Source organism: Schistocerca serialis, chromosome 9 (assembly GCF_023864345.2).
Source record: "Schistocerca serialis cubense isolate TAMUIC-IGC-003099 chromosome 9, iqSchSeri2.2, whole genome shotgun sequence".
Lineage (NCBI taxonomy): Eukaryota > Metazoa > Arthropoda > Insecta > Orthoptera > Acrididae > Schistocerca > Schistocerca serialis.
The window spans coordinates 331,157,131-331,170,227 of record NC_064646.1 but is presented as its reverse complement, the minus strand read 5'-3'; the positions used below and the strand labels follow the sequence as shown (position 1 = coordinate 331,170,227).

At 38.1% G+C, this 13,097-nt stretch overlaps 1 protein-coding gene across 2 annotated transcripts in view; it reads right to left on the bottom strand.

Moving 5' to 3' along the window:
• LOC126418750 (cadherin-23) overlaps positions 1 to 13,097 on the bottom strand; it is a 392,502-nt gene that overhangs the window by 12,513 nt on the left and 366,892 nt on the right. For both annotated transcript variants that reach the window (XM_050085675.1, XM_050085676.1), the window contains exons 27-29: positions 7,170 to 7,357; positions 6,525 to 6,648; positions 791 to 915 (exon numbers count right to left, since the gene is read on the bottom strand). In XM_050085675.1, the coding sequence (XP_049941632.1) occupies positions 791 to 915; positions 6,525 to 6,648; positions 7,170 to 7,357 (437 nt within the window). The remainder of the gene's footprint in view (positions 1 to 790; positions 916 to 6,524; positions 6,649 to 7,169; positions 7,358 to 13,097) is intronic.

Here is a 13,097-nt window from a genome sequence, read left to right as displayed (position 1 = left end):
AGTGGTGACATGGCTGTTAAGACGGTCTCCATCAGAACAAATCTGTCTTCCACACAGAATAGGGGTATTATATAATGAATCAGTTCAGATAATAAAGATATCAAAACTAATGTAAAAGAAATTTAAAGGCATCTGTAAAGCATGAGCTTACTCAAATTAGAATCTCAGTTTTACCTCTTATTTTACACTGGACTGGAAAACAGATGAGGATCTTATATAATTAATGTAGTTTTTTAATTTAGATGTTTTTATTCTCCTCTCCAACATTTTTTGTGCATTTTTCCCCTCTTGCAACTTGCACATGCTTCATTATCAAGGAAGCTAATCCTATAGAAAACTGTGATCATCAGTAATTAACCGACATGATCAGTTCTCTCTCATCTTCATTCTTTCTGTGACTGATAGAGAAGCCTTTTTCACTTACCCACACATGCTTGTAATGAATTATTCTTATCTCTTCAGATTATTTATAAAACTCTTAAATTAATTATCTGTTGTTTGTCACACAGCATTGAAAGACACAAGATACACAGATAAAATAAAATGGTGCTCACTGCACTTCCATCACAACTCGAAAAAAAAGGCATACACAACAGATCCTGTAGTTCATTTTATACAGCAGTTGGAAACGCTATTATCATATCAGAAAATAACACATATTTCTGAGCTTTCATGGAAATGGTTTGGTAATCTAAGAGATAATTACATCATCATTTGGTGATGTTGAAACTTCTATTTCTTCATATATAATTAGGTTTGTATTAAATAAAAGAACTGGAATTGCACTTACCCACTATAAAGGCAGCATGTGACAATAACAGCAATTAGAGCTGCTGCACCAACAAAGCCAGCTATTGCCAGCACCCACAGCTGTATCCACGATGCTTCAGCCTTTGCAATAGGTGGAGCACATCTCTGCAATATAAAATAAATTGCTGCTGCAATTGCTCAATCAAATGCTGCCTTCTAGTTATTCAGTTATCTTTGTTATTTGCCACTGCATTTCCATACCAATGGTTCAAATGGCTCTGAGCACTATGGGACTTAACATCTGAGGTCATCAGTCACCTAGAACTTAGAACTACTTAAACCTAACTAACCTAAGGACATCACACACATCCATGCCCGAGGCAGGATTCGAACCTGCGACAACAGCAGCAGCGCGGTTTCATACTGAAGCGCCTAGAACCATTCGGCCACAGCGGCCGGCTCCATATCAATGCGGCATTTAGTATATACAGGCCTAGGCTGAAGTTGAAGTGTGCACCCTACCAGGGTGAATTTTGTGAAAATAAACTTGCAAGAAAAGCACTCAAAAGCATTTTTTTAATGGAAAGGCTGAGCTGCAGCACTGGCAGCATCAGGGTGTCATTTCTCCTATTTCACTGAGTCAGAGGGTCACTCCTCTGGTTTGATTCGGATACCTGATGGCACCATGTGACTTTGCGGTCATGGATTTGTATCCAATTCCACAGCCGGCGCAGTTGTTGGCAAAGTTGCAGTAGGGAAGGGGGGCGAGGGAGGAGGGGTGGTCAGTATTTTTCCCACATCAACTTCTCAGACTTTACTAGTACTAAATACCCACTGTGGGCTTTACCAGTTTAATCATTTGCCTTTTGGAATCTCATTTGTGCTGGGAATTTATCAACAATGTTTGGAGCAGTTGATTCAGGACATTTCTTGTTCAATGAACTACCTTGGTGACATCTGGATTTCACGTTCTACACAAGAGGAGCATTTATTAAATACACAGACAGTTTTCCAGTGTCTTCTGAAGAATGGCCATTGTTGCAAGCTGATAAAAGTGCAGTTTTAGCTCCCCAGACTGCACACATCTGCCATCCTCTTAAGTGGCTTCATCCGGAGGACATTTAGTTTGTCTGGTCTGTGGATTTTCAACAGGATTTTCAGTCCCTCAAGATGTGTTTGTGCTCTGCTCACTGTTTGGCTTCTTTTATGCTGGCTAAACCTTTAGCCTGGGCCATTGACATGCCCCAATGTGGCACTAGTGTGGTTCTGTCCCACAGAATCCGGATGGGACCAAACAGCTCACTGCTTACATGTCAAAGACACTTTCCATAGTGCTGAGTAATTACTCACAGATGAGAATGAGGTGCTGGCTATTGTTTTTTGGAATTAAGAAGTTTCACATTTTCATGTATGGGGCAAGGTTCTTCCTTGTCACTAACCAAAAACAACTGGTTTCCTTACTTGGACCTCATTCCAAGCTCCTGCCCAATGACTGCAGAGCTGGGTCCTCTTTCTCAGTTTTACTGCTCCACAACTCAGCATAAAAATACTGATGTATTAGATTGGCTGCCAGTGGGGGCCGATGTAGAGTTCACATGTCAGGAGGTTCTTGTGCGCTCAAATCGGACAATACTTTGCAGCAAACCTTTTTGGATTTTCTATTGACAGCATGAGAGGTTGCAACAGCCATGGCCACCATCAATCACAACATCAAATGTCTGGGGTGACGTTGCAGAGCCTGTGCACAGAAGCAGACTGCACTGCCGTGCCAATTTTCTCCTTGGCCAGTCCCAGAGCACCCTTGGGGCAGGGTGCACATCAATTTTATGGGTGCATTTTTGGGTAGCATATAGCTGTTGGCAGTCGATGCCTTGTCTTGTTTCCTGTACATAGCCAAGCTATCATCCACTTCACTGGCTGTCACTGCTCACACATTGTTCATCACTTCTGCTATTGAGAGATTTCTCAGGAACCCTGTGTCTAATAAAGGTTGTTAATTTCTGTCACAGGAGTTTGAAGATTTTTGTGTTCCCAACTGTCATCCCAGCATCTGTTCATTGCCCCATTTCAGCCTGCCTCTAAGTATGTTGAAAACCCAAACAAAGAAATCCACGTCTGCCTCTTCCCATGACAATGCATTGTTCAATTTTCTGACTACATACAGGATGACACCTGTCAAATACGTGCATTCTGGCAGAATGCTTGCTTGAGCACCAGCTGTGAGGTCTCCTGGATTTTTTGCACCCTGGTTCGCATGTCCTGGACCACCATGGCTTGCTGTGCTTTCCCCCCCAGGGCTGCTGTTCATCCCCAGTCTTTAGGCCAGCAACAGTAAGATGTTCAAAAGTATTATTTTGTTCCTTCTTCATGCCTTTTTCACAAAACACAAACAGCATATAGATTCTCTATATGGCTTTCAAAAAAGGCCAAGTAAGAGCACTGCAGTTACACAGTTCTTTTATGAAGTATATTGCTGTTTGACCAGAGGATGCAAACTGAAGGTATATTTTTAGACCTGACCAAAGTATTTGACAAAGTAAGCTATAGCTTACACATCATAAAGGGGATCCACTTACGCATCTTATAGCAACATATTTATTGAATCATTAGCAGTGCACTAAACTGACATACAAATTAGATGAAAGAAGACATCAACATTCAATCCATCAGTGAAGCAGTAGTGCAAGGTATACCCCAGTGCTCAATTCTTGCTCTCTTTCCCTTCCTCATATTATATTAACGACACTGCACAACCTAATAACACACATATTATAAGCTATATAGGTGACACCCCAATCTTATTCTATGGTAGAGAACATAAGGAACTAGAATCTTTTGCTACTAGTGATGTAAAAGAATTAATGAAATACTTGAACACTGAGGCCCGAAGGTGAATATCACCAAATCTTAATTATTGGCATTTAAAACAGGCTGTTCTTACCACACCAGTGTAAATAATGTACATAATATCTTGGCAACAGAAACCGGCACTGTAAAACTCTAAGTGTGTATGCTGATGAAAATTAATTTTGCATGTGGAAAAGTCAACAGTGGCTTGCATCTGGTTAGCCAGCTCACCAATACAGCTCCTAGTCAAACATTAGAAATTCTTTATTGTTAAATAATTTACAGCATCCTTAGTTACAGGTTGAATTATTGTGCTGTGCAGCTGATGCCCACTTAATAAGGATATTGCTGTTACAGAAATGACCAACAAGACTTATACAGGGGACAGGCCATAGAGAAAGATGTCATGAAGTACTTGTGCATCACAAATAGTTAACTGTATGTGCTTTATACACATTTAAATTTCTTACATTTTTTGATTTATTCAACTGAAGTTATCACCTGCAGTATGTACATGAGCCCAACACCAGAACAAATTATTCCTACTTTTGGAAAAGAACAAAATTAAAAATGATGGATAGAAACCCTTGCATCAATGGATTGATTTGGTTTACCAAACTACAAAATTATTTAAGAACATGTAAAGGACTGACTTTAACAATGAATTAAAATCTTTTCTAATAGTAAAATTTTTATATTCAATGAATGAATTCCAAGACACTGCTAGTGATATGAGCAGATCAGTCATAAAATAATAAATGTATAAAATAGATGTAAGATGCAACCATCTTTTGTAAATATAATTTGTCATATTTTTATGTCTGACATTCGTAAAAAGCCATAATTGTGCTGGTTTCATGCAAAAAAATCTAAATAAATAAATAATAAATAAAAATCCGAGACAATCAGTGTGTAAACTTGGCTCTGACTCATATAACTGTCCATAATTTGAAAGGAGAATCTTCTAATGACTGAATTCCCTGTCAGGCACATTCTGGTGACTTACTCAGTAGCATAAAATGTCAACACATGGTAGTACCACTTTCAGAATGAAATAAAATTTTTATTCACTATAACTTCTCAATGACAGGAAGAAAAATAATTTAAAAACTGTAATGAAAAGTGTCTCCCTCTGGCAGTATTACAATGGAAGTGACTAAAATTGAGTCCTTAACTAAGAAAGATCAGCACTGAAAATCAAAAGTGTGCAAATCCATGTGTTCAGTCTGTCATATATTGTGGCATTATATGCAAAACAGCCTGAAGTTGTAGTTTTAATTTTTTAACTAGACACAACTTGCTTTGCTCTGGTGTGTGCTGTACATCATAAATTAAGGCACAAAAGATAAAGTTTCATAAATATGAGAATGTTTGGATGAAAGTATAATTACTGTGCATAATACAATAATGAAACAAGTAAACCATTGATTGTAAAATTTATACACTCAATGTCAGTACCCTGTCTCATAAATATAATTCGGGGACTATATAAATAGATATTTAGAGATATGTTTTGTATTCAGTGTAATTTATCTTTACTTACGGACTCAATTGTAGTCAAAGCATTAAGATTTTCTTGTAATCCTTTGTATGAAAACAAATACAAAGAACAGGACATTGTCAAGAACTGATGTAATAACCAAATCCCAAATTACATTAAAGGACTTGACAGGAAAACACAACAAACTGTTTTCTATATGGGAGTAATTACTGTTAACAGAAAAACTGGAGAATGGTTATAATGTAATGAATAAATAATATAAAAATATAGAAGTAAAAATAACAACTCACCAAATAGTAGAGGCATCAGGAGGTCAGGATTATGAGAATGAAGGATGTGTTGTGAGGACAACTCCCATCTATGTAGTTCAGAGAAGCCACTGCTGGGAATGAGGGTAGGCAGATCCAGTTGTCATGGGTTCTAAAGTAGCTATTTAGAACCTAGCATGTTGTGGTCAGTAACACATTCTGCCACTGAGTGGTCTGCTCTGTTCTTGGCCACAGTTGGGTAGTGTCCATTCAGTCAGGGGGCAGGTAGTTGGCGGTCATGCTCACATAAAATACTGTGCAAGAACTGCAGCATAACTGGTATATGACACAACTGCTTTCACAAGTGGCCCTGCCTCTGACAGAATAGTATAAGCCTCTGACTGGACAGAAGCAGGATGTGCTGGGTAGGTGTATTCGACAGATTTTGCACCTGGGTGTTCCACAAGGATCGAGCCCATGTGGCAAGAGTTTGGGGCTGGGTGTGACATAAGGATGGACAAGGATATTGCATAGACGGTGGACAGCATAATACCATTTTAGGGAAGTGCTTGGGAAGGAGTGTGGATAGGATGTTCCTTATTTCCAGGCACAATGGTAAAAAGTAAGTGCTGTGTGCTGTGGTAGGTGTAATAAACAGATTTTGCAGATATGGCTCAGTTGTAGCCGCACAGGAGATAGGGAGGGAAGGTGAAAAGAAGGGTGGTATGGAGGGAGGGACCAGGAGTGGGGAAGGGAGGGAGGGGAAGAGGGAGGGGAAGGGGGAGGGAGGGAGGGAGGGGCAGAGAGAGAGAGAGAGAGAGAGAGAGAGAGAGAGAGAGAGAGAGGGAGAGAGAGGCTCAACAAAGGATTTTTCCGAAAGGCAGCAAAATTTTCACTCCTGTTTATGTGCCAATCACAATGACTCAACACTTCCACTATTTGGTTTGTAGCTACCTCTACTTTTAAATTATTCAGTTCTGCCAGAACTTTCAATTGCCATATTACTCTCAAAAATTACAATGTCGAGGTGGTGCTTTGTCTGTCCTGCTATAAATATCTGCTAAACATTGTAATAACTGAAAATGAAAGTTAAGTTTACATTTTAAGTAACATCTATGACAGGTCATCATCTTTTCATGAAAGGAACAATATATCTACAGAGTAGTTGCTCATCTCACCTGTACTGCCTGAACTCCAAAGTCACTGTACACTTTATCAAGGTCAGAATTGCCAGAGTCTCGTAGTAATGACTCCATATCTTTTAGATCATAACTCTCTTTTCCCACTAATTGGAAGCAAGAACTGTAATCAGAAATATGAAATTTAGGAATAGCACTTAAAATATGACTTTTCTTATACCTGTTTCTTTAAGTCACAACAATGAAAAAACCTAGTTGAATAATACTTGATGATGACAATGATAGACTATTCAGCTAATATAATGTAAGATATAAGATTAACAATCACACATACATAAAATGTTAGGTTGCTGGAACCCTGGGTTGGGTAAGATCCCACACATACCATATGCTAATGATAAAAAGAAGTTGTTCATAACTGACTGACATGAAAGAAACGTCACTTACAGAGAACAGAAAAAGAAAGTGAGATAAATAAAACCTGTACCCAACAAAATAATAATGATTCTGGTGTAATCAACAGATGGTAAATTACAATTTATTATTCTGACTGCCAATATTCTACAGATTTCACGCACTATGGTGGATTGAAACTACATACAAGATAAAACCTGTACAGAAATATACAATTGTGAATAACTTTTCATTCTATTAGCAGGATGATTTACAGCCTATAAAATATACCTTGTACTGCCAAAATCCAGGCTTCCATCATCCTTGCTGTAGAACTGTGTATCATACACATTCAGACTGACTGGAAGCAAAAGAGCTTTTTCGACAGCTCGCTGGAACTCAGGTAGTAGTCGACGTATCACTGTAGGTGGCCGAGTGAAGACAAATCTCAGAAGATCGCGATCTCGAACTACAAATATCTGAAAAATAAAGTTTTCTCTTAAACTTTAAATGACAGTGTTGTTTGACTTCATTACTCATGTAATACATTCATTTTTACACCTTCACTGAAACGCAGTACAACATACAGGAGATTCAAGATGATCATGTGCCTCTTATCTGACAGTGTGCGTGGCCAGTGAGAGTGTTTGTTTGTAAAGGCAATAGTAACTTTGAAATTAATTGAGATGCAGGATGATAAAATGGTATTTTTGTTTCTTGGTGTTTTGATTTCTTGTCAACTGTGGAGGGAGCAAGGGTTATGTTTTCTCTTCCATGCCTCATTTTCTTGGATATGCAAACACAATCTGTTTCCTTCCTAGTGTGCAATGCAATACAGTTGTATCACTATTACACGTCACACACTTTACTTGGTCAGGCTAAACTTAATTTTGTAAATATTATGAAAAATATCAATATTAGCAGTTTTCTGCCTCTTTTATGCCAGTTTTGCCTTGTTATGCTGTCAATTTTAATTTCTCATTGTGCTCAACTTAAAATTAATCTCAAGAGAGGGTCATAAATAGTTATCTCAGTAGTTTGTGTCCACATACACTGTCAATGACATACAGCACTGAGTGTAGAGGAACTAAGATCAAAGACTAAGGCAATATTGAAAATATTCTTTCATGTCACTGCTTACTTCTATGTAACATAGACTGAAATTTACTGTTTGTAGATAGAAAAATAAGAAAGCTGTCTGCCCACCACAGTGTGGTTTTATGGCATTACTATTCCAAACTATAGTCAAAGTGTTGGTAGGAGACAAAATATAAAATCAAGTGTTCATGAGACTAAAGAGCAAACAAATCCCTGTCTCTGGATTGCATTACAGTATGCATTTGTACTGTTTGTAACATAAGCTTAAAAAAGTTTTGAAAATGGAAAGTGGTCAAACTTTGTTATGAGCAAACTGTAGGTGATACTTTTTTTTTAAGATTCATAGACCAGCGTCAAAGGGCAATCTTATTTGGAGTCTGGAAGGACTGGAGCACTAACAGAAATCTGAAAATTTGATTCACCTTACTGAGTATGCTAAAATTACTGAATCTGAAGGGCACTGATCTCGAGAAAATGCAATATACCTGCAAGATATGCTTTGTGCCAATTGTCTACAAACTGTGTTGAACTGTTAAAATATTTTGTGTACCTAAAATTGAAACTGACATATATAGGATCTATTAGATAAACTTTTATACATTTTGGGGGAGATTCTTCACACCAAACTGAGATGATAAGTCCCTAAAAAGACATGTAACAAATCCTTTTGTAATTAGTTCTCTACTCAGAAATCCATAACCAGTGTTCAAAATAATTTCCACTGCCATCTGCTCATACATGTGCAGGCACTCTCTGAATTGCATACGATCACAGGAATTGCCAGTCCTTTCTGGTGTTGTAGGAGTCATACCCAAAACCTGTTATGAACTGGATTTATCTCTAATTTGAAAATAAGAAAAGAAGACAACTGTTGTACTCTTTCAAAAACTTTTGGATTGTGTAAAGTGGCTTTGCAGGATAACATGACATACTTATAAAATACCTCTGTGTTAGGAATGTCTACTGAATAAGCCAGTTGTTCTAGGTAGATTCAGAATAAAATCTTGTAATATGAGCTGGGAGAAGATACAGACCTACAAGACTGTCTCTTGCAACTCCTGCACACATATAATACTCATAACCCTCTGGTGGAGCGCATGTGTATAGAAGCAAACTGGTGTGTGTGTGTGTGTGTGTGTGTGTGTGTGTGTGTGTGTGTGTGTGTGTGTGCTACACCTGTGATCTGATCTGTGTTTCTGCAAAAGCAGAACTTACATATGGTCATAGCAATTGCCGATCCTTTCTGGTGTCATGGGAGTCTTGCCCAAACCCAAGTATGTTGTCTCTAATTTGAAAATAAGAAAAGAAAACAACAGGCAACACATGACACTAAGCAAAGACGAGTACACAAAGCATTTAGTGAGGGCTACCACATACTGTTTGCTGAGGTTGGTGTTCTTGTAAATGAGGTAGTTTAGGCCTGACTTCTGCCAGTGAACTTATATGTATGAATACTGCATTTGATTAGTTAAATTATGTGTGTCAGTCTCAGATCACATGAATGGTATCATTAGCAATTTTGACTCATTACCAAGTCATCATCAGATGATTTGAAAGAGCTACATATAACCTGTCAGGTGAAAAGTTCCCAAGAAGTGCTCACTCACTGAACTAAAGAAGAAATGTATAATTTAAAAAATTCAAAGTGGGGTCATTGTGTTTCCCTGATGCAGAATGCGTGCTCTGCATATGTATAATCTGTTTTTATTTGCAAGTCTAGTCTGTTTTAGTAGCATGTTGACAAATTTTGTATCAGTTGTTTGAAGTAGGAGATAAATGAAAGACAGGATCAGCAATATGGAATGTGTTGAGAGTGGGAAATATGTTTCACAAATATGTACTGACAAATGTTTGTTTGGATCTTTGTTTGTTACTTGTTCCACAGATCAAATTTCTAATAAAGTTATTGATGTGGAATGTTATCAACAAAACATATTTACATAAAGACAAAAAATTATATGGTGGCATGCTGGCTATTTATAGCTTTCATTTCTGTAAAAATGACTATTTCTACACAAGAATTCCTCTGTGGTATAGAAGGAGTTGGTAAGGAGAAACATATTTAATCTATATTTGAAAACACGCTATCTGTCAGACAATCAATTTCTATGACTTGATAGTCACACAGTTTTATAGCTGCATATTTCACCCCTTTATGTGCTAGAGATATATTCATTGTAGGGTAACACAGGTCACTTTTCCTCCTAGTGTTGCACTTGGGACTGCTTCTGTTAATCTCAAATTCAGGAGGGCTGTTGATAACAATTTTCATAACTGAATAATATACTGTGAGGCTGTGGTTAATATTCCCAACTACCTAAAAAGATGCCTGCAAGAGGTGAACTCCACAAACGATTCTAATTACTTCCTTTTGTTCTTTTTGCTTAAGCGAGGAGTTACCCTAGGATATTATCCCATAAAGCATCAATGAATGAAAATTTGTAAAATATGTTGATTTACTGACTTCTGTATCCCAAAAGCTGGCAGCTATTCTTATGGTAAAAGTAGCCAAACCTAAACAGTTTACCAGGTCTACTACATCATTTTTTCCTGTTTAAATGTTCATCTGTTCATCAGTATGCACAGCTAAGAACTTTCTACCTTGTTTATTATTTCTTGTTGGTACACTAGGTTAATAGGATATGGGAAACTTTTCTCCGTTTATGCTTTATTGATCATTTTCAAAACAAAGCTTGTATCATCTACAAACAGGACTAATTCTGTTCCCTGATTAAAATAGAATGGCAGATCACTAACACACAGCAAGAACTGCAGTGGGCCAGTGATTGAACCCCACAGACTCCCAATCTAATTTCTTTCTGTGTGGATAATGTGGTATCTTTCTTTGTATTTCACGCCTCTCTTCTCCTCCCTGAAAAATAACCCAACAATCCTGGATTCTCTTTCTTAAATAAGAAAAAAATCAGGCATATGCTGAACTACATATTCCATAAAAACTTATCTCCCTTATTAGAATATTTTGCAGTCAAATGCTTTTCATAGGTCACAGAAGGTCTCAACAGCTGTTTCATAATGTTCTCAGTGAATGTATAAATAGCTGATTCAGCAGAGTGGTCCTTCTGAAACCTAGACTGTGATTAGCTAACCATCCAATTACAACACTTGTAGGTGACAAGCCTTGAAGACATTACCTTCTCAAAAAATTTAGAAAATCATGTAAGGGGTGAGAAATGGCACTAGTTATGGAGTCAATATTCTTGTAGGGAGGCCTAACAATGTCATATTTCAATATGTGAGGGAGAACACCTGAATTAATGATGCATTACATAAATGACGAAGAACATTACATATTACATTCAGCACCACAACTTTTTAGGTACTCATTGGGGATATTATCCACCCCACATGAACTATTGCGGACAGGCACAATTAAATTGCACACACCTTTTGTCAGAAAATGAAAGAGAAACACACATCATTCATTCACACAAGCAAATATACCCCATGCAAACATGATCAACAACTCCAGCAGCTCAGACCAGAATGCAACTTTCACGTGTAATGGAGGCAGCAATACGGAGGGGGCAGGAAAGGGGGATAGATAGCAGTGCACAGGTGGGGTGAGGAGGAACACTGTCTGGCACAGTGTGCAGGAACTAGACTGCCAACAGGCACAGTGTCAGGAGGTCATGGGACAGGGAGGTGGGGAAAATGAGTGAAAAGGAGAGGAGCAAAGGAAGACAGGTGGGTGCATTGGCAGAGGGGAGGAGATGATAGGACAGAAGGGATGGAAACTGTTGTGTAGAGGGTGTGGGAACACGGTAGTGTGATAGGTTGAGGCCAGAGTAACTATCCCCACACCATCCAGCAAACAGTTTCCTCCCCCTCTGTCCTATCGTCTCCTTCCCAATCTTGTCTCCCACCCTCTTTATTTGCAACCCTCTGTCTTTCTCCGCTCCTCTCCTTTTCATCCATTTTCCACCTCCTGCCCCACAACCTTCTGATGCTGTCCCTGTTGGCTGTCTAATCCCTACACACACTGCCAGACAGCACTCCTCTCTCCCCCCACACGTACACTGCTATCCCTTTCCCTTCCCTACCCCCTCCAGATTGCTGCTTCCATTACACATGAAAGCTACATTCTGGTCAAAGCTGCCAGAACTGGCACTCATATGTGCTTGAGGTATGCTTGCTTGTATGCATAAATGGCGTTTGTTTCTCTTTCTTTTTTTGATGAAAGCTGTAGCTGAAGGCTTATTTGTGCCGTCTGCACCTCAATGTGTCATCACTAAGGTAAGTAGCACACTATCCTTTTGAACCTTGTTAATATTCCAACCTGGAGTTTCCACTGTTTAAATTAACAACTTTTTTGTTTTTAACCTCCTTTATATTCTGATGAAGCAAGTTGGTTTTGCCTCTCTCTATGCTTTTATAAGAGGAACTGGCAGTATCTATCCAGTCATTTTCTTTATACTGTCTGTCTGAGTTTGACCTAAAGTTGGTGGCTCATCTAACTCCAATAACAATGGGGAAAATGGTGCAAGGGTAGAAAGAAACAAATCTCTCCCTGCAATTTCTATACATGAAAGGCAATGTCCTGACTGACTGGTTGACTCACCATCACCCAGTCCAAACCATTCAGGATAGAAACTTGAAATCTGGAGAAGGAATGGATATTATTTTAAGAAGGGATTGTCATTTAAGACCAGACTTATTGAAACTGCAACACTAAGGGAATGAAATGGAGAATGAAAATTTCTTTAAAAAAAGTTTATATTAAGGCAGTTTTGAAGCTAGACCTGCAAAAAGTTGGTATTTGCTTTCTCGGTCACAAATAAAGAAACACATGTTATAGCATTTTTGGATATTTAACTCTATTGGGGTGAAAGAGAGGTGAAAGCTTTTTTAGAAAACGTATCATTATTAAAGAAAGAACTACTAGAGTAGTTTTAAAGCTACATATATGAACATTGGTATTTGACTTCTCAGTTACAAATAAAAAATATGTGTTTCAGTGTTTTAAGAAACTGAACTTCTAAGGGAGTGAAACAGGGGGATGAGATTTTTTATGAAAATATTTTATTATGAAAGCATTTTCAAAGCTAAATCTATGAACATTTAAATTTTGCTTCTCAGTTAGAAATAAGAAAACATATGTTT